Raw genomic sequence first — 22,791 nt, 5'->3', positions numbered from 1 at the left:
TACCTAATATTATATTGTCGAAGTTGAAAATCAAAGTTGAAAAATAAATGAAAGGAAACGGCAAACGATTTTTTAAATCTGGCTACACTCAACATTCGGAAACGTCACTGAATCTTGCCCAACATTTTTGTAAAAATATTTTCCAACCTTTGGACTTTTGAATTGAACGTTATTTAATTGGACCTTCTAGCAATCACCATCATAGATAAGATACTTAATCACCATTCGCCGTCACAGTGTAATAGTGAGAGATTAGTTAGGAAATTCTTTTAAACAACGGTCAGCCGAAAGTATAATCATGCGAGCGACTCGTCTACTTATTCAGGCTTCAAAAGCAGCAAACCCCAAAAACATCTCTATTTACCAAAGGTAAGAAAAATATAATACATTTACACCAAAATCTAATCGTAGTTTTATTAACGCTCATGATTATGAATGGTCTTGCATATAAATGTGTTTACTTTCTTTTTATGTGAATATTGTTGATACGCTCGCTAACCCAGTATCCTTGACTTGTTTACATTTTGGACTATGCCATCTGAATTATCAATGTTGTTGAAAGAGGTTATCTTTGAATCATGAAATTTGGTAATAATTTATGTTTTTTACGCCCTATGTGGAGCAAAAGCTTCAACACTCATTTATTTTTCCACAAGTTACTGGTTCAAATGTATTGTTTTCGCATCAATATGTGGGTTTGGCTTCAGCACATGGATCCAGTAGGTTAAGCAATTGTCTAACAAAGAAATATTCTCCGTCTTAGAGCAGAAGTGGTAATTTATCAATGTCGTTGAAGAAAATCCTATTTAAAAACTGTATAAGTACTTCTCTTTAAAAAAAAATCAGGTAAGTACTTAATTCTTTGAATATTATTCAAATTACATAATTCCAGATGTTTGGCAACCGCAGCTGCAGAATCGAAGCCCAAAGATGGCTCTCAAAAAGAAAATATGTCATTCACGATGAATCTTTTCCGTGGAGAATTGCAAGCTACCCAAGTATTTCCTTACCCTGACGTCCTTAACGAAGAGCAAAGAGAAGTTTTGGGAGCTATTATTGATCCAACTGAGAAATTCTTTGCGGTTTGTACATATATACTAGTCAATATCCGTTGCTAATTTAATTTTAAATTATCACAATGCCTGTTTCCAGTACTTATTTTTTTAAACATTATGTGCATAAATTTTCTGGACTTAATATGATAGTAAAATTAATATATATGTAGTATATCTACATATATCACATCTTGGATGCAGCCCAATTTTGTGATAACATATTACTGTCTTCACTATTGTACTAGTCATTTTTCATTTTGTAGTTAGGTATATTTAGCAATTGAATTGACCTATGTTCACTCAAATATCATTAGTAATTGCTTAATATAGCTAAGTGTAACAATATTTAGTTGTTATCATTATTATTTGTTACTATAACTTGTCAATCGTCTTGAATGTACAAATCATCTTGTACTTTGGCTTTTGTAAATCAATTTAGAAAAAAAATTCTGAGTTTGTAGGCACCTACTTAAAATAGTCATTTCTGTATGTGTGTTTTAAAGTGTGAACATTGAATAGTTTAGTTTACAAAGTTGATCCTGTTCTTATCTCTACATAAGTAGGTAATACAATTGTGAATTTGTATTATTATGTATTAAGTTAAATTTGTTTACAAACATATTGAATTGGCAGCTTAGACTATAGGTATAGATAGATCTAGACGCCACCCGTTGCATTGCTAAATGAAGCCGCGTGCCTTGCGTTTGGTAGGCGAGCGAACGCGTTCGTCTACAAATGTTCGAGACCATAGACCATTTCGCTAGTGCTCGCACTAGACGCTCAGAATTAAAATATAATTTTCTATTTTTTTATGTTATAAAGTATTTTTAAGCGGTCAAAATGCAACCATTAGGTAAAGATATCCATAATTTAAGTTATTTTAAAGAAACACTAGGTCACTGATATTAAAATATATAATAAAATACAAATAAATAATCACGAACATGTATCAACTTACCTATGAAACATAATACCATCTTCTTGCTTATCAGTACGGCTACCACATTTTAAGACAACACACAGTACCATCTTTTCTACTTAATTAACTAAAAATATTTACCATTGACTTTATGTTTAACACAAAAAATATCAATTTTAGCAACTCGAGCTCGCAAGTTATCGACGCTATGTGAAGCGTTTCGCCCCGATTTGATGGCGATACTTTTGGAAACTAGCTCACAGATATGTAGACCTTTTATCTTACTCTAGCGCGTGTCGCAGAGATTGTAAGGGTGCCGAATACTTTCTCACTCGCACTCATGCATCGTTTTTGTTCAGGCCTTGATTGGCAGTCTTTAAAATTCAACATACGTTCATGTAGGAAACCCACTTTTCAAAAACAGCTATCTATAAAAGACCTCGCCATCCTTTATTTTATTTATTGAAAGATGAGCTGAAAAAAAAAGATTAGCAAGGCTAATGATTAAATTATTTGCAAGTCATTTCACATTGCAAATTCATTTATAACAAACATCAAACTTTGAAATTTATTGATTTTACTGTTATTATTATTTTTGATTTTATTTTACAAGTAGGTACGAGGGTGGGTCAATAAGTCCTTAGAAAAGCCGACAGGTGACGCGACTAGTACTGTAAGCGGTTTGTTTTCATGCAGCGGCACTACCGATTCAGTATGCTGCGAAGTTTCAATCAGATTGGTCGAATTGTTGTGTGTTTCTCGTACATTTAAAAAAAAATTTGCTTGTTTACAAAAATGGAGAAAATTGAGTTTAGAGCTGTTATTAAACATTTTAATATAAAAGGGTTAACAGCAAAGGAAATAAAAAATGAGTTGGATTTAGTTCACGGCATATCTGCTCCTTCACTTGCAACTATTTATAACTGGTTAAATGAATTTAAACGTGGTCGTACATCAACAAAGGATGAACCACGCTCAGGACGTCCTGTAGAGGTGACTACACCAGAAATGATCAATAAAATCCACGATATGGTGTTAAGTGACCGAAGATTAAAGTTGAGTGAGATAATTGAGGTTACAGGGATCTCAAAAGGTAGCGTCATTTCTATTTTACATGACAAATTGGGCATGAAAAAAATTTCTGCAAGATGGGTGCCGCGTTTGCTCACAGTCGACAATAAACGCAATAGGGTGGTGGCCTCTAAAGCCCTGTTGTCGCTCATGAAACGCAATCCGGATGAATTTTTTCGTCGCATTGTGACTGTAGATGAAACATGGATACACCACTATACTCCCGAGACGAAAGAACAGTCAAAGCAGTGGATTGCGAAAGGCGAACCATGTCCAAAGAAGGCGAAAACCGTAAAATCAGCTGGTAAGGTTATGGCTACTGTATTTTGGGATGCACGTGGAATTATTTCTCCAAGGAGATTATGTTGAGAAATAAAAAAAAATACAAAAATAAAAACTGTTTTAATGCTTTTTTCTAAGGAATTATTGACCCACCCTCGTATCTATGTTTCTGTGACAATATACACCCTTACAAAATATGTTTTATCGAAATCTGCAGATAGCAAAGACTCACTGTTAGTGCACTATTAATTTATAATTCTGTACACATATTTGGCATGTAAAAACCTTTTTCATTTCCAAAATCGCTTAACCAATTACATACGTATATGATTATATTCTTCCATTGAACCATTCAACATAAAACGTGATGTGTTTATGAGTCAATGAAGTAAGTATTAATTAATTATGTGGCGGAAAGTAGCAATCAATGTTGAAGAGTATTATTACGCACTACATTATTAATACAATGTTGGTTTTAGGAAGTCAATGATGCTGCAAAAAACGATTCTAACGAATCCATAGATGAAGTTACAATGAATGGCCTTTGGGATTTGGGAGCGTTTGGATTACAAGTGCCCACCGATTACGGTGGAATAGGCCTATCCAACACCCAGTACGCTCGTTTGGTAGAGATAGTTGGCGAGAATGATCTAGGAGTGGGAATCACACTGGGCGCTCACCAGTCTATAGGTTTCAAAGGAATTCTTTTGTTTGGAACTCCCGAACAAAAAGCAAAATACCTCCCCCGTGTCACTAATAAGCAGATGGCTGCTTTCTGCCTCACTGAACCCTCGTCCGGATCAGATGCAGGTTCTATCAGGTTAGTATCGATATTAAGAAAATCTGTTATTTCATTAATTAAACCAAATGACACCCTACATATTTGTCTATAACTCAGCCAAAGATTATTATTAAATTTTAATTATAGACAGCATTAGAAATGTGTTCTGATAAAAATGAAATATTTTTTTAATTCAATAGGTACATTTAGTGTTTATTTTAGAGACACCATTTTGACAGTTCACAATTCTACTGCTCCTTGTTCAAAAGAAACAGTAACAAATACTAAAATTGATTAATTCACTGTCAAATGTAAAATAACATACAAGCAAGTCGGTCACAATTATTGTTGTTCAATGTAAAATTTTAAGAAATACGAGTTGAAATACAAATAAAAACTGGGATTACATACAAAACAATATGTATTATATTGAAAATTGCGATGGAAGCGTTTTATAATAAATATAACTTACTGGTTAAAAATAGTGATTGAAATATATGTAGTTAAAAGATGCTTCAAACAGAAAAGCCAACATGGCCTTGGTTGCAAGTTGTAATAAAAAGTAATTGATGTGATTTTTGGGGTAGGTCAAGTACAAGTGACACCAATGGCAGTTGGCAACAAAATTAAAAATTTAATGAAACTCGGAGGTTTTTTCCATGGTGTCTGTTTAAACCATTTTAGGAAATAATTTATTGTAAAATACTGATTGTTGTGCCAATTCCATTTTTAAAGTGTCATCGAGACGCATCTGTTGTTGGGTGCTTTGTTTTGACTTTCATATTTATAGTCGCAACAATACATACTACCAGCAGTAAATCCTTCTTCTTCCACGGCGCTACATCCCGGGGTGGGATTTGGCCTCCTCCACAACCGCTCTCCACTCACTCCGGTCTCTCGCCACACTTCTCCAGTTACCGGGTCTTCCTATATGAGTTACCGGGTCTTCCTATATTCCAGCAGTAAATCCACACATATGTAAATGAAACTTGGTATTTAGCTCTGATTTTAATTTGAAAGAATTGTTTCAAAAATGTCGTATCTATGATGGGAACGAAAACAATGAACAATAAAAAAATCTTACCATTTATTCCCCATAAACATTATTTTTCATAACTCATTTTATAGGTCACGTGCAGTGCTGTCACCTGATGGAAAACATTACATTTTAAATGGATCCAAAATTTGGATTAGCAACGGAGGAACTGCCGAAGTCATGACTGTATTTGCTCAAACACCATTCGAAAAAGATGGCAAGAAAATTGACAAGGTAATGGCTTATTTATAGTAATATAGAATTCAAAACTCACCGCCAATGGATATGCACCACATCATGTATTCGAGAGTGATTACTTTCTTTACAATTTTTAATTTGATAGCGGCTACCAAATTGGAAATCATCCAGAGAACTCAAAAAAATGGGACTCAAGATTATAAAATCTTCTTCTTTCAGCAGTGTAAATAGTGACACAATTTAAATAAAAAATTAAGTGGCAATACGATAAAAAATCTCACATCAAGCTTGTACTCTTGAGTTTCGTTATTTTGTGTGAACATGTTTTCTATCACAGTGTTTCTGATTATTTTATGAGGAATAAAGTATTAAGAGAAAACATTCATTAAAACTTAAAATCCATTTTTTCTATTAATATCAATATTTATTATTACTGTTCAACTGCATCGAAAAAAATTGCTATGAAAATTCGTTCAGCATTCAATTTTATTTTAAGCCCTGCTTTTAAATTGCAGGTGACCGCATTCATAGTAGAGAGGTCCTTCAAAGGTGTTTCAAGTGGTCTTCCTGAGAAAAAAATGGGAATCAAAGCCTCAAACACAGCGGAGGTATATTATGAAGATGTCATGATACCTATTGAGAATGTTTTGGGCGGTGTCGGTAATGGTTTCAAAGTAAGTGATTTTGTTGAATAGCCTTCACAATAATATATTGTCCTTGCTGTGAGCGTTTATTTTATAACTTTTTTTTCTAGGTGGCGATGAATATTTTAAATAATGGTCGTTTCGGCATGGCAGCCGCCCTATCTGGAACGATGCGCGCTTGCATAAAGAAAGCGACAGAACATGCCACCACTCGCACACAGTTCGGTTACCGAATCGACTCTTATGGAACGATTCAAGAGAAGTTGGCGCGTATGCAGATGTTGCATTATATCACTGAATCTGTGGCTTATATGATTAGTTCCAACATGGATGCAGGAAGCCAGGACTACCACTTAGAGGCAGCTATATCCAAGGTATTTTCTATTGAAAGAAGAAAAATTCCAATCAGACTCAAAAGAGCTCATAATAATAAATGTACTATAGTAATTTGTCTTATTATGAACTACAGTTTCTACTGTAGACATAATGAGAAATACAATATTTTTAACATTATAATTTGATATCACAATAGTCTATTTTTACCTTCAATGTAAAATGTAACCTAAATATATTATGATTTTCAAACTCTCCCGTTCACAGCGTCCTAATTAGTATTTCTGCAAAAAAAATATAATACACGTCTGCATAATTATGTTGGTATTTTTTTCCCTAGTAACAAATCATCACTACTGAAAAGACTGTTGTTTTCTAGGTTGGCATGGTTAAATGTATCAACCGGTGATCGACCATTGTGAATCTGATTTCGATAAGAGAAGAGTTCTATGCCATATTTACATTTTTTACACCTCAAATTGTAGCACCCATGTTAACACATACTTTGAATACCTTACTTTGAGTATTCTGTATTGTGCACCGCCAAGTGCATTAAAAATAATTGTTTCCTTCATTCGCAGTGTTTTGCCAGCGAATCCGCTTGGTGGGTGTGTGATGAAGCTATTCAGATATTGGGTGGAATGGGTTTCATGAAGTCAACCGGATTAGAGAGAGTATTGCGTGATTTACGTATATTCAGAATCTTTGAAGGCACCAATGACATTCTCCGACTCTTTGTGGCTCTGACAGGTAAACTACAAATTTCAAAATGCCCACAATCACATCGGGTTTTCATATAACAGTATCATTCTTTAGAATATAATTATTTTTTTGAAGGTATCCAATACGCTGGCGCACATTTGAGGGAATTGCAAAAGGCCTTCAAAAACCCGACCGCTAATCTCGGCTTAATATTCTCTGAAGCGGGAAAAAGAGCAATTCGTACGGCTGGTCTTTCCAGCGGACCTTCCATGAGCCATCTCGTAGCGCCAGCTCTCGAACCGTCCGCGCAGCTGGCATCTAAGGTTTACTTTTATTTTATATAGCTAGTAGCGTATCAGCATAATAATATGATTCCTTTGCTTGTCATTAATTAGTCAACATCATGTATAGTTGGTTTTAGATATAGTTTACAAAATTCATCACTTGACCAATGTTTACTCCATGTGTTATGTTAATTACAAAAATATAAATTTTCAGAGTTTGGATGATTTCGGTCAGGCTATAGAATCTGTCCTTATCAAATATGGCAAGGGAATAGTGGAGGAGCAATTCATTCTGAACAGATTGGCGCAAGCCGCTATGGATAATTATACAATGGCGGTCGTCTTATCTCGAGCAACTCGCGCTGTTAAACTCGGTTTGCCCACTGCTTCTCACGAAACGCTCATGGCTCAAGTCTGGTGCTCCGAGGTAAACTATTACTTTATTGAATATCTGGTGATATAGTTTGACCTACTTTATGTCACATTTGCTGCATGCATACATTTGTACGTAATCTCTTTAGTAGATAGACATAATATATCAGCTGATAATAGAAAAAGTAAATTAAAACATACATACATAAATTATTTTTCATACATTAGTAGGTACTTTACCTCAATGTGGGTGTTTTAGATAAGATAACTTTACTGTATCTCAGATATTTACAAAGGATTTTTTTAAAATAATTTTTGATTTAATATATAATATTAAATAATTTCATACTCATATACTTGAATTGAAAAAATCTCACGATTATTACTAGACTGTATTGGGTCCATAGGGAATAATATTTAGATATATTCTCTCAAAACCTAGACTAGGACTGTGTTGAGATGTAAATGCATTCCGACAGTATATTTATGTTCCTATACACCAGTGATTTGATTCCCAATTAGTTTTGTGTAGGTGAACTCTTGAAATATTTCTCTCGGCTAAAAAATGGTTTTGAATAAATTTACAAAAAAAATATGGTTGTACACCCGCGATGGCCGCACGCCTTAACGGCCGAATACCGTCGTGGGTCCCAGGTTCAAATCTTGGGTCTGGCAAGTACACATAATATTGTTTTTCAATTTGTGTATGTATGAGTCAGAGTATGGACCTAATAGATTGAGCAAGTGGCTGACATCCATTTCTCGTAAAAACAAACCTCCACCCTGTGGAGGCCCATATGATCTTGTTAGGATGGGGCATGGTCGAAAAAGAAACGTGGTAATATATTGATTTCATGTTTTTTTATAAATATATTCATTAAGAACTGTCTCGTATAATATGTCTATAAATTAAATTTTTTGGTCAGGAGAAAACCTTGAAAAAAGATAGTAAGAACAGAAAAAGTACATACCAAATTGATTTTTTTTCAAATTTTAAAAATTCTCATGAAAACCACCCTGGTTGTTATAGACCATTTAACCATATCAACATAAATCATTCGCTATTTGAATTTGGAACTAAGCTCATCTCAGCATAAAAAATATTGAATGATGAACCAAATGTACCATGTACCGCTCTCATTCGGCAGAAAACTTATACTGGTAGACCTAATTAAGATTTTTTATATATATTTTTCACATAATTATGCGAAACAATAAAATCTCCATTTTATTAAAAAGAAAAATTTGCTGGGTGGCTGAAAATCATCCTGAGGCTTCATGCGGCCTGCAATTGCTCATCACTCCTTTAGAAAGCAAAAATTCCACTCAAATTAATAGGCAATGTTATATATTATGTAAATCTTTTATTTCAGGCGTCGGATAGAGTGACAAGCAATCTGAAAGAAATAACCTCTGCATCCCGACTTGACATTTATTCAAAACTTGCGACGATATCGAAAAATGTTTGCGAAAACGGGGGTGTTGTTCAGATGAATCCACTCAATATATAAGTCATTGTCGCAGTTTACGCCGAGGGTAAAAACCTCGAGTCTCTTGTCTGCAGCCATTACACTTAGGAATTATATTATAATTATGGTATTTATTATCCAATACTCTGTTCATCCTGAAAAACTAATTTATGATATTAGCAGCATTATCTATTGAATGTTTTTAAAATTTAAATGTTTTGTTGCAAGATTCTATAAAATATGAGTTTTTGTTATATTTTTTGATATAGGAAAAGATATTACCGACGATTAAATAGTTGCATTAGTAACGTGATGTGGGTAGATAAAATTAATCATTGCATAAAATTGACACTAGATATTTATTTACAATGCTTTATCATTAGACAAACTATGTTGGATTTCACTACAATCATTTAAATTGAGATTCTTTTAGTCTCGCATCCAGGTGAGACATATAATGCACATATTTTCATAGGTTTTATGGTCTTTTTACTTTAAAAAAATACAGACATATTCAATATTATCCATCATAGTTATTTCATTGTACTGTTTATTTCTCACTATAATTTTACTTCAGCGAGTTGAATAAAATATAGATGTCTGAAAGTAACTGAGGGTTCATTGTAAAAAAGACATACTTGGGTTAAGTTCATCTAATAGTTGTTTTCATATTTTGTCCAAACGTCAATATGAGATTGTCATCTGAAATGATAATTGAATACATTATGATGGTTAAAAGTGATTCCTCAAGGTCGACTATATTCAGGGTGTGGCACTGAATTGCGAATTACGATGGTAGTGTTACTGATTGATTGATCCGATGATGATTGATTCGGATGCAATGTGGTAACCTATTAAAATTATTACCATTTATTTGAATATGCAACAATAATCATTGTCTACGCAGTTTACCATACTGCAAACTATGAGCAATAACTTGCGTTACCGTATAAGTTTACAGTTTTGTGTTACGGCGTGACTATAGTGGGCCTTGGTGATTTCTTAAATAAAGTAATAAACTAATTTGGTGTATACAGTATTCGTGTTGAAAATTTATATATTTTTTTACTAATAAAGATATTCTGAAGTTATTTTTTTTGTTATTCTTGAAACATTTGTCCAATATTATACAACTAACCACATCATTCACGTCAACAAAACACCCACAGTGGCCCCGCGGCTGAAGTGTCGGCCTATTGTGTCGTGGGTACAGCGCAAGTGTGTATATTGTTTTTCAATTTGTGTATGAGTCAGAGAATTGACCTAATAGGTTGAGCAAGTGGCTGACATCCATTTCTCGTAAAAACAAAAATCTGTTAATACAAACCTCCAGTCTGTGGAGGCCTATATGATCTTATTAGGATCGGACATGGTCGAAACGAAAAAAAAAGAAAACCACATCATTTGGTGATATTTGTATGAGAAGATGTTCACTGCAGCGAATGCGACATATGTATACAGTATGAGAAATAAAATCCACAACGTGGGACAACGACCTATGGCTGTTGTTGTCTGCGCACGGCCTAAGTTGTCTCTGTATCAATCATTGATTTACCCATATAGGATAGGCTTCTAGGTAAATTCTTAGATTTGTTCATGTGATGATTAATTTCCAATAGTTTGTATGTCATTCGGCCATTTATTGGTCTGCACATTGGTATTAAATGGTATGCAGCCAGTGAGGTTTTATATAATTATGATACAGGTTAACCCAAACGGAAGGTGGGCGATGAACGATTTTCGTTTGTAATGGTGTCTCCATGAGCACAGCCAAAAAATTAAACCTCATTTACATCAATTAATACACTTCAACGAAAAAGTAATGTTAGTAGTATCATGTGGCATTAACTTGTTGACCACGGAGCATTTAATTACTTTTTAATTACCGCATTTAAATAACATGCTAATTATATCGAATGGCCAATTAATTAGTGTACAACAGGTGTTTCGTCCGCGTGGAAAGGATTAAATAGATAAATTTTTGAATATTTTTTAAAATATTTTATTACATTAAATTCAAGTACAACTATATCACAAAATATGAATTAGCCTAGCACTTTTATCAATTTACAGTAAAGTTATGTTATACTCTGTAGGCTTTTTCAAAATACTTTAGGTATATTATAAGCTGTAAGTTTAAAATTTAACTTTGAGTAATGTATACACCGAAAACGCTTAAGTTAGAACATTGACAACATGGTTTTAATTAATTCAAATGAGTAATTATTATTATAATATACTTACCATATAGGTAATCCACATAAGTTTATGACTAGCATTTTTTGCTTCCATTAATTAAACGTAGAACATTGCAACTGAATTTTCATAATGCAGATGAAATAAGAGTTAACTCTTTGAATAGGCCTGATTCGATTGAGTCTGCCATACCAAAATAGTTTCAGAAAAAATTAAAACACTAGTCTTACAACAATATCATCTCTTTTTCCATATATCGCTGCAATTGGCCAAATGTATTCTAAGCGTTGATGATTGATAAGAAAAATCCTAATGAAATTAATTTTTATTATCCGCCATTTAGTAATAGGTAGGTAGTATTCATTTAATCCAAGGAACTACAAAATATCTAATTAATAGTATACCAAATATTAGTAACTGGCTCCAGGGAACGATCCGAAATGACATTTCACGATCGGTGTGAGAATCCGTCAGTGTAATTAGAACTTAAGTTGATTCTGGAATAGGTGCTCGGAGAAATTTCTGTAAATTAATGACAGAATTCGAATTTCCAACTATAACATTCATGCAAAATTTATACCTGCTTATTATGTACCTATTTGGTTGGTATCTTGTGATTACATTTTGACAAAATGCTGTAATATGTATTATATACACTTCACGGGTGTTGATATATTATATGGGTACTATCATTGTGGCAAAAAGTATTTCTTATGCCTCTTAAAATATTATAGTAAATAAATTTATATAAAATGATAATTCCCGTAATACAGGTGATATTTATAACATAACAACACAGTATTTTGACATGACCGTCATCACCGCTGCTTATTCGAGTGTTGTTTAAACATTAAATAGGCTCTCCTTTAAGTATTGTATTTTCTCATTTAACAATATACTGAAACCTTGCACATAATGTGTTTCGCATCACGAAAGCAAATTAAAAAAACAAATGATGATTGTTCAGAGGCATGGTGACTGAAAGCAGTCAGTTTGCAATTTTGACACGCAGACGAGAAGAATTGGTAAGACTACATACAGAATAGACTACACAATAATGTATTCAACTTTCTGAATAATGAAAATATCAGCAATATCGATGAAAAATCCTTTTTTTTTGTAAAGTTTCTTATAAAATATAATGTCCATACGTTTAGAAGATATGTAAGAATAAATCCACAAAGATGCAACTGCATAACGTGGCAAGAAGTAGAAACTTTAACTAAACATAATATACACTGTTAGGTTACATTACACTGTTTAATTATCATATTTATATCATATAATGGAATAAGTTCAAGGGTATATCTATCGGTGATTAGATTAAAATTTAATGGGTACTGTACACTGATTACCAAAAACCTCTGACGGAACTTGTTTTATAGGGTGGTCTGTCTGTCAATGCATGCGTCAAGAAAGGAGGACATGTAATTACATAATATACATACATTTAAAACTAGTCCACACTAATATAAATATATGATTTTGATGGTATATCTAAATCTAAAAAAATCTCTGACAAGTCTACCGGAAACGTCAATCAAATACAAATACAGGTTTTATTTGGTTAAATATAAGGAAAATGTAAATTAATATTGTTTTTTTATATAAAAATATATTAGAGGTACCCAACCCCACACCCCATTGGTCTCACCTTTGAAAGTTAAGTTAAACTATTGCTCTCATACTCACAATAAAATTATTAAAAATATTTTTAGCTTTGCATAATATTGTGTATTAATTATTGTCTTACATAATACATTTTAATCCTTCATAGCTATAATTATGATTTTTCCACACCATTCGTTACTACAATAATACAAGTTAGTTATTTTCAATATAATTTACATCTTGTATGACAATTAATTATAGAAGAAAAAATATTAAATATTAACGTACACAGATGCATTGTTATCTATCATTTCAAAATTATAACATAACGCATTGTAGAAATATTAATCCAGCTGCATAGCTAACAATGTGTACTTTTATGTAAATGCCATGACCTTTGATATGATGAATGGGTCGTTTAAGATAGTCAGCTGCTTCAAACTTCTCCCTAAAGTCCAAGAAAATATCAATTTTCTATTACTTTCTGATCGATAGATTTTCAGTTTGGAAATGTATTCTAAGTCTGAAAAAAATTCGAAGTAAAACTTATAAATTATAGAAAAAAAAATAATGTTTGTCTTCCATTTTCAAATTTAGGGGCATCTGGGTAAATTTTGAAGCGGGTCAATATCTCAAAAATAACCCTTAGAATATGCCTATTTATCATGCTGAACATTATACTTTCATATAAAAGTGCACAATTCATCAGATTTTCTGAGCTATGGCACAGGACTAGATATATGTATACTCAAAATCATACAAGAGGTCATGGTACATCAACAAACAATATTTCGATATCAAAATGAAACAATATTTTATGTTAAAAATTCTTGAATACCTCATTATTATCAAAATATCATACTTCATATCTGGGCTAATATCAGAAAATGTTATCCATGAAAAAATACAATCGATACGTCCCCACTTGAAAAAAATTGGGTACCTCTGTTATAGAACAGATAGAGTGGGAACCTAATTTTAAATGAACTTTAAGGTAGATAAGTCACAAAATGTCAATAAAATATTATTGATTTCAAAGAAACTTGATATTGAGTCAACAATATTGAAATACACCTGGATTGTGTAGCTACCTACTTTAAATGATTTCTTTAATTTTTTAAATATTTACAATAATATTGTAGACTTATTCAACTTATAACAGTTCAGTAATAATATATTTTTAAACAATCATTTATAATTAAATTTTGAATAGAACATTTCACAACATCTAACTATTTAAGGTTATCTCTTTTAAAGTGTCGCCCCGTGTAGCGACAACAATACAATAATGCTGAAACAGCTGAGTAAGAAGCTCTCCCTCGTCCAACATTTCAATAGCCTCCACCCGTCGCCTCTCAGTCGCCGGCAATGCTTTCCACACTGTCTCCATGTCCCAAGAACGAGAATGCTCCCATCCGCAAGACAGAAACCTGTCAAAGTATAAATTGTTATTTTTGTCCACAGCTAAACAAAAAAATATGTATTTTTTTAATGTGAAAGATATTTGTTGGACGTATGGAAAAAGAAAAATTTTTCACATGTGTTATTGCCGCTGTTCCCGCCTGGCTTCCAGTAAACAGACTTGTACGGGCGAATTTTATTATTCCACTCCTTGATTGACTCCACCATCATTTACAACCATGTGAAAGGAACATTATGAGAAAAATGCAAGGAGCATAGTGCAGAGTCGATGTCTTTATCTCAGTGTGGAACTGGCAAATAAATTACAGATCAAGAGTATTAAATTGACAACCATGCTTCAAATGAACAGCAAAATGAAAGCAGATAATTCAATCATTGGCCGTAGTAACTTTATCATCAGCTTCACTTTCATATAAATACCTTTGATTTTGTGTGTCCAATGAACTGCAGAACTCTGCACCGGCTAACGGGCATCCTCGGGCGCTTAAATTTGTGAGCATCACGTCTCCGAACTTGTCATTCAAATTCACCTGCTCGTAACTGATGATCATTGAGTTAGTGAATTGTTTCGCAATCCATGAGAGCAAGTGCTGCGATGGTTCCGGTTTCAAGTAAACAAGCACACACTCCGCCAGGAACAGTGTCGGCAAGTTATATTGGGTGCCCGTTCTATCGATCTTCCTTTGGACTTCAGATAAGCAGCGGAGATCGCATCCCATTAAATGGTAACCGTCTGCATGTAAATCGCCTTCTCTGATGATGACTTCACCGTCTTAAATATAGAAACAATAGGTTAAATTGCCATATAGATCTGAACTCATTTTAGACACCACTTACAAAGATCGGTCGAAAACAATCTAATTTTCAGATGATCTTAATGATGTTTCATAAAATGGTTTGGACGGTGTGTTTTGATGAATATTTGTCGAGGAACAATTTTTTTAAAATTTAGTACACAATAATTATGATTTAAGAAACAATTATTATAATAGCGTGTATTTGACGGCAGTACGTTTTGGTCGCCGCGGAGGATTTCGGAACATTAGTGTATAGAAAATTAATAATTGGTTCCTTAATTAGTGTATAGGTTTAACAGTATGTAATGTATTAGAATAACTATTATAAATTGTTTTTTTTATAATTTTATTTTCTTTTCTATTGATAGCTATTAATTGATAATTGATATTATTATATTGATAGATATTAATTGTTAACTTGATAATTATTATATTGAGGGTTTCTTATATCCATCGACCGTGTTAGTCTAGGATCAACGAGTTCAGGCAATACACAATTCATATAAATCTTGTCACTTTTGATGTGAAGAGTAATATTGTTTTTATTATTTAATGAACTAGGTTCTTACCTCAATATATTTTTTACTTGAGTGAAATAATTACTAATAAATGCCTAAGGTGATTCCATTCAATTCAACTCGGCATTAAATATATTAAATTCTAAAAGTTTTGTACTATTTCATTTGAGTCGTTTTATGAGATCCTGGTTTCGCCTTTTGACATCGTCAGGATCCGCACTCATCAAATATACACTGACAACGAAAGCAGCTAATTCTCACTTAACAATAAATTAATACAATAAAGTAAGGTAAAAACTTTATCACCTACCTATTAAGTCAAAGTGCACAATGAAAAATTTAACAAACAATTAATTATGAATAGTTGAATTGTGGCAGTCTGAAAAAAAAAGATTTTACCACAAACCATCTGAAAAATACATACATCATAAAACATATACGTGATTTTGTGCCCCAAAACACTTTTTTTATTATTATTTTGACGATTAGGAAAATTATGACACATGTTTCAGTGGCCATTACTATGACAGCATTCGAAAACGTATTTTACTTTAAATTTTCTACCAATTTACTATTTGTGACATAAACCACTTAAGATCGATAATAAATAGACCTTGAAAAATAATATTATTTTGTTTCTATTGATAATGCCAATAAACATACTCCTGGATACGTCCCTTTGAAAATAACAAAACATGGCCACCCAGGTACATAAAAACTGTATTAAGTACATGCAAAGTTTTTCAAATCGCTTAAAGCCCAACCAAGTAGGTATTTATCAAAACAATTAAAGTCCACCTATATTTTATCTAAACTGCTCAAGTCCAAAATATTTTTTTTTTATAAATGTTGCACCGAACGAATACATTCAGGACTTCATTGTAGCCTTTGTAGCAGATTCAATTATCTTACAATATCTCACATGCTGCAACCATTTGTATTACAAGATAATAAATAATATAATATAACTATATTTTTCTCAGTTTGACATTCAGGGTATTTTACGATGTTTGATATTTGTCAACACAAATTATAACACCTGGAATACATCATGTGGTCTGCATAGAACGATAAAGGTATATATGTAAATAATTGCAACTTGCCAATTTGATTGTTACTGCAATGCGAGTAAAGGTCATTTTTCTATGAGTTAAAATACTGTTCGCGACGGATTAAATTTTGGAAAAAAAAGACATCATCACCCGTTGAAATTCAGAACCCTACTAACGTTAGAAATGAGAAATTAGAAAAACTATATGGATTAATCGATCAAATGGTCTCTTTTTGTTGATTTTGCAAAATAATTATATTTCTAAATTGTCTGAAAATAGGATAAATACATGAAAATGTACGACGTGTTTTGGCTATATTACCACATTTTGCGCGGGCCTCAGTACAAATTCACAGGTACACGCAGCGGGCGAAAACCAGCGGCAATTGAAATAAAATCGAATTTTACAAAAATCGCTCTATCTTCTAAACTATCAGTTATTTTTAAATGAAATTTGGAATTCACACTCACCATATATTGCTCCTCAGTGCTGTGTTTCTTTTTAGAACAAATTGTTTAAAATAACATAAGTACATGGTGCTAATCACATATTTACAGGAAGGTTTCGTAAAAAATATTCCATTCACTATAAATAAATTCCCGCACAAAAATTATTATTCTAATATTTGGATAAAGTATGATATTTATGAAAACACTCACCCCTGTGTAGGGGGACGTCACAAAATGTACACATATAACTAGTCAAACTTTTCTTTTTGTGCACCGAACACACTCGACACTGTCTTTGTGGGTATTTTTTTTTACCATCTGTAACAATTTTTATCATTCGATGCTTCTTCATATCGAGTGATAACCTACCAGGATGATCACTTTTACCCACTCTTCTTGGTAATCGTGATGTAGATGGCCCTGCTTCTTCCAAAATTGGGTCGGTTTCAACGATATGGTCGGCTATCCAAAATTTGCTTATACTACGCAAAAACTGTTTGTAAGTTAGCCTTTTGGTCGGATTTAATACTTTATAAACTTTAAAAGAATTAAAAAAAGCACAATTTAACAAATACATGACAACTCTCTTTGTCCATTTTTTTGTTCTTCGTATGATCGAGTAGTAAGAGAGATACTGATCCGCACGGTCAACCCCTTTCATATATTTATTATATTCGATAACACATAGCGGTTTCCAAATGTGTAGTCTCGTATTCCAATCGGTGTTGTGACTCTCTAAAATGGTAGATGGATGTATTGTTGAAATCATTCGAACATCTCTCTTTGATTTCCAGAGTTGTAACAATACATCCTTTCGCCGACGGAAAATACTCTGTCCTGCACTAAGATTGACGTGTTTAAAACATTCTGGGAAGCCTCGGTTTATTCGCATTGTTCCACACGTCCTAATTTTATTTTCTAAAAGTGCTTCACTGGTTTTTACGCTATTATAATAATTGTCCATATAGACATGATGCCACAAATTTAAATACGGACCAAGAAGCAATTGGATGGTGTCTAATAGTGGTCTTCCTTGCCCACTGTAAATGAGCATATTACAGATGTATCCCGTAGTGGCTTCACTGACCATGCGCACTAGGATACCGTATTTTATTATCTTAGATGCATTATATACTTTAAATACAAGTCTTCCCCGCCACGGTATAATACCTTCATCTAAAGAAAGTTCCCTTTGAGGCTTATAAACCGAAGAAAACTTCGGTATTAGGTATGTCATAATTGGCCTAATCTTTTCAAGGCGATCGCTGGAATCCGTAATGATATCGTTATTTGAAAAGTGCCACGATTGCCAAATTTGTCTAAAACGATCACGACTCATTGTTTTAGAATATATTGGTGTTTCTATACTCGGATCAGTAGACCAATAATCATCTCTTGTGTCTTTTCGAACTTGTCCCATAAGCAAAATGAGTCCGAGGAATTTTTTCATCTCACCAAGATTTACAGGCTTCCATTTGATAGATTTCTTCATTTTCTTGATTCGGGATTCATTTTGTGTGCGGTATCGATTGCTTTCTTCTACCATCATGCTAAGTAAATCATCTCCAATAAATAAACTAACTATATCCATCACATTTTCAGAATTGTTTGGTGCTACGCAAACACCAACGTTGCCTAAAAATGGTTCAATATGCGGTGGGTTGTCTATTTCAGACCATTCCATGACTTCCTCTTCCTCCACTTCACTGTCTTCCGAATCACTGATTTGTAACGGTATCACTGGTACCCTTCTCGTGTGAGGGAACTCTTCACTATCGCTGTCGCTATCACTGTCGCTGCCTAATTCTGGTAAATCTTCACCAAAATAGGCAGACAAATTATCGGCAAATATTTCGTCATCGCTTTCATAATTGTCTGAAGCCATTTTTTAAAGATTAAATAAAATATCGATTACTTAAATATATTTCACTTGTAAAAACACACCCGTTCTATAGCGCCGTATTTCAAGACTGAAAATTCAATACTGATATTCTATATAGATCGTAGTAGATTACAGACATCTAAATAACATTGGTTTCCACTCATGTTATAATTTATTGCTCCGCTCGCATACCAGCGTTATCGCACCGCACAATATCACTTACAACAAGTGCGAAGAATGCATTCCGTCTATCACAAATTGTCGTCTTTACACTCGCTCACAAAGGATAATATTATAGTATGAAAAGGAGGCCTATGTATTTATCACACATCATAAAAATATACATATAATCGCATTCACAGTACAGCGAACAAACTATGTTTAAAGAATACATCGATATTTCACAAAATGTTGTCTTCCTGCTCACCCATCAAAAAATAAACAAGTGTAAAAAGAAGACGCATATAGTTTTAGCATTCTTATCGTCTACAGAAATATAGTTCGCTGATTTAGGACTCTAAACAAATTTCCTGATTACGCACAAGCTCTCATATGGGCTGCGCAAGAGTGTGTGTGTAAGTAAATGAATCGACGGTAAATTATTTTTTTTGTAGATGTGTGTGTAGTTTGAAACATTTTCAAACCGTTGACATAAAATATTCGTATGCAATAATCGGGTAGAAATACCTTTCCCGCACTTCAAGTGGAGCCGGCGTAAAAGGTATTTCTACCCGTCCCGCCGACGAACACCGGTCCGGCACGCGGGTAGAAATACCCTACCCGCTCAAGATGTGTTACCAAACTAATTAGTAATAAGTTTAAAAAAAAAAACAAACACTAATTGTACCGAATTTATAGGGTTTTATTTATTTTTTCATTGTTAATTATTATTTATAGTATTACTTGAATGTTATATTATAATAAAAAAATATTTTTATTGTGCAGTATATATTATTTTGTGAGAAAAAATCATTCAAAATTGGCTGATGTATACTCAAACTAAAATGGCTTTAAAATATTTATTTTTCTGATATTAAAAAAAGTACGTGGGTTAATCAATCAAATGTATTATTTTACCCATTTCTTTCATACAATATATACCTGCAAAACTATTATTTAATTCAAAAATTCACTGTGGCGTGACAGTCGTTTTGGCCAATTTCGAAAACAGGACCGACTATTTGTCATTTATTTTAAAAAGTAAAGCGAATCAGAAAATTTTAATGACACAAAAAGTTTTATTTGAATATTATTTATTAGATTTTAAATAAATAAAGAGTTTATTAAGTGTCAATTCGTGTTAAACGTCCTTGCCATTTCCACGATTCTGAGAAGACAGGAAAAAACGGGTCCAATGGCCTTAAGGCTATACTTCCGCTGAGGCATGGTCTAAAAAGATTGTGGCTACGCGACGCGCAGATTAGGTATATAAACGACGCGTGCAGAACAAAAAATAATTTGTCATAAAAATTCAACATGCATCCATTTAATGTTATGTTTATTGTTATATTAGTAATAATAACATTCATTGCTATGTTTTCTTTTTCGAATACATGCGTGACTTTTTTAGTCATCTTTACACGATTTAAGAATATATTCCTCCGATGCCATCACAAAACAAATTGACGTGCTCACATCTCAACTACCTCTCTCCGATTGGCAACGAGTGCAAAATTTCGTTCCACCTATTGTTGAAAATTACTTGTCGTTTCACTGATGTATGATCTTTACAATAATCGTATTCTAGTTAAAATTTGGCAATTTTACCACAAAATCCACGTCAACCTTAGCATCCACTAAATATTTACGATTTACCAACAAACTCCATACATCAGTAATGGCTGTGACAGAGGTATCACAAGCAGTGGCGGCCGGTGATTTTTTGGATTGTAATTTTTGAGGGTGCGCTGGAAACTTACCTTATTGAAAAAAGAAATCAATTCGGCATTGTTTTTATTCGACAAAACTTTATTTATAACTTTTTTAAACGGTTTTCTTGACATTTGGGAAATTATCTGTATATTTTAAATTTAATAAGACATGTTGCGAGTTACTTAAGTCTTTCTTGATTTAGTTTTAAGAAACGATTTTTTCTCGTATAGTAGAAAAACACCTCCCACTTTTAACGGAAGCCATCTTAATCATATATACATTATCTTAAGCAATTTGGTACACTGTATGAATAATGTCACTATTATTATAAAACTGTACTTCGTGAAATAGCATTAACATCATTAGCTTATCACTAGAATTCATGAATTAATAATTTTCTATATTATTATAAATAACCGACATCATTTCGCGTTTAGTCAACACACAGGGTAATGAAATATTAATTTTCCAGAAATGCTGATGGTAGTAAAATTATTTTTACTGCCATACTATCCTCCCTCCGAGTATACCGATTTAAATTGGAATACACATAAGTCAAAATGTTTTAACATACTTACTTACATACTGATATTTTATTATTTTTCTTACCCATTTTAAAATTACAAAATAATCAATTTTATTGTTTTTAGTTTTACATGCATTTTACATATGAAATGCTAATTCTGATTCTAAACATAGTTTGAAGGGTGAAGAGTAAACTTTAACACCCCAATAAATCAAATCAGTAAATGCTCTGTATTCAGACCTATATGATGTCATTTTCTCGGATTGGCACACAATATTCAGCAGCTTACACAAGACGAAAACGTTTAGCGCTGTTTAAGTTGTTTTTGAGTGAAGATGATGTATACGGTGCATATTGTCTGTATTATCGCCTCTTGGCAATATGGGCACATCAGTTCATAGTTTGTAGTGATAATACTAAAAACCTATGAAGGAAAAATATGATTTATGATGTTTCATAACAATGCAAGCAGTGGAGTCCACTTGTATGATGTTAGACCAGCTGCCACTGATCACAAGTAAAATTTAAACTTCAGACCTATTTAAAATGTTTGAATAAAATTACCTACATAAACGAATTTAAGATTTGACAAACGATTTAGATTTCTAAATAAAATTACATTATGTTTGATGCATCATTAGAATGGTCAGTAAACAAACCTTCGGCATGGATTCTATCAAGTAATACTTTGTTCTTTTTTATAGCTTGACATTTTCTGGCTGTGACACTTGGGAAGTCCATTTCTACAAAGTTGCTTACAAGCTGATTCAAATCATGCAGTCTCCAATATAATGTGTCAAAGCCACAACCCAGGTTTATTATTTGACATTTGCTTCCAGTTTCCTATAAATAAACGTAACAGTATAGATATAAGCAACAGTTAGTTATAGGTTAAAAGGGGTACGTAAGTATATTGACACAGTTAGGTATACATTGTCAGTAACCCTAAACACACGTACCTTTAGGAACTTATCTATAAATATTTCAACTCCCTTAACCCTGGCAAAGTAGCCTCTGTTAATTTCTGGCGCTTTACGATCGACGCTTTTCACGAAGTGCGAAATATAGTTATCTTGCCAATAGCCTAGTTTTACAGCACATCGCTTGCACTCACTAGCATCGTCATTTGTCGCTTTAACAGCGTCATCATCAGGTATTCTCAGTTGAGGATCCATATTGATTTGTCGATATGATAATCTAATCCATATCAATAAACCAACAATTTTGCGTCTATTTTTTTCGTTCCCGAAACTGGAGAATAAAATTTTTGACAGATCGTGTGCTGCATGCTGTAAGAATATTGAGGTATATTATCTATGA

At 33.0% G+C, this 22,791-nt stretch overlaps 2 protein-coding genes across 2 annotated transcripts; one reads left to right on the top strand and one right to left on the bottom strand.

Moving 5' to 3' along the window:
- Positions 1 to 84: 84 nt before the first annotated feature.
- On the top strand, positions 85 to 10,237 carry Acadvl (Acyl-CoA dehydrogenase very long chain). Its single transcript, XM_085947780.1, has 10 exons — positions 85 to 369; positions 893 to 1,082; positions 3,807 to 4,147; positions 5,237 to 5,378; positions 5,858 to 6,016; positions 6,097 to 6,360; positions 6,901 to 7,069; positions 7,157 to 7,344; positions 7,520 to 7,732; positions 9,051 to 10,237. Exons 1-10 carry the CDS (start codon positions 299 to 301, stop codon positions 9,186 to 9,188), a joined length of 1,875 nt encoding a protein of 624 aa, XP_085803906.1. The 5' UTR covers positions 85 to 298; the 3' UTR covers positions 9,189 to 10,237.
- A 2,712-nt stretch (positions 10,238 to 12,949) lies between these two features.
- Positions 12,950 to 22,753, bottom strand: LOC147072289 (leucine carboxyl methyltransferase 1). The gene is made up of 4 exons (XM_085947782.1): positions 22,431 to 22,753; positions 22,131 to 22,314; positions 14,796 to 15,147; positions 12,950 to 14,383 (listed from the first exon to the last, which is right to left on the bottom strand). The coding sequence occupies exons 1-4, from the start codon at positions 22,644 to 22,646 to the stop codon at positions 14,182 to 14,184; spliced, it is 954 nt and encodes a 317-aa protein (XP_085803908.1). The 5' UTR covers positions 22,647 to 22,753; the 3' UTR covers positions 12,950 to 14,181.
- Positions 22,754 to 22,791: the final 38 nt, after the last annotated feature.

The sequence above is a fragment of the Rhyacophila brunnea genome, unplaced genomic scaffold (assembly GCF_057557595.1).
Source record: "Rhyacophila brunnea isolate RB1 unplaced genomic scaffold, BYU_Rbru_1.0 scaffold_2, whole genome shotgun sequence".
Taxonomy (NCBI): domain Eukaryota; kingdom Metazoa; phylum Arthropoda; class Insecta; order Trichoptera; family Rhyacophilidae; genus Rhyacophila; species Rhyacophila brunnea.
Note: the sequence above shows the minus strand (reverse complement) of the source record. Positions and strands in the feature narration are given on the sequence as shown.

Bases quoted from the DNA above. Each gene is read 5' to 3' on its own strand.
- Acadvl (XM_085947780.1), top strand. From the start codon at position 299: ATGCGAGCGACTCGTCTACTTATTCAGGCTTCAAAAGCAGCAAACCCC. The intron at 6,361-6,900 runs GTATTTTCTATT...CTTCATTCGCAG, and splicing joins TAGAGGCAGCTATATCCAAG to TGTTTTGCCAGCGAATCCGC. The intron at 7,733-9,050 runs GTAAACTATTAC...CTTTTATTTCAG, and splicing joins CTCAAGTCTGGTGCTCCGAG to GCGTCGGATAGAGTGACAAG.
- LOC147072289 (XM_085947782.1), bottom strand. From the start codon at position 22,646: ATGGATCCTCAACTGAGAATACCTGATGATGACGCTGTTAAAGCGACA. The intron at 22,315-22,430 runs GTACGTGTGTTT...GTTTATTTATAG, and splicing joins TTATAGATAAGTTCCTAAAG to GAAACTGGAAGCAAATGTCA. The intron at 15,148-22,130 runs GTTTGTTTACTG...TCTATATTTAAG, and splicing joins TGATAGAATCCATGCCGAAG to ACGGTGAAGTCATCATCAGA.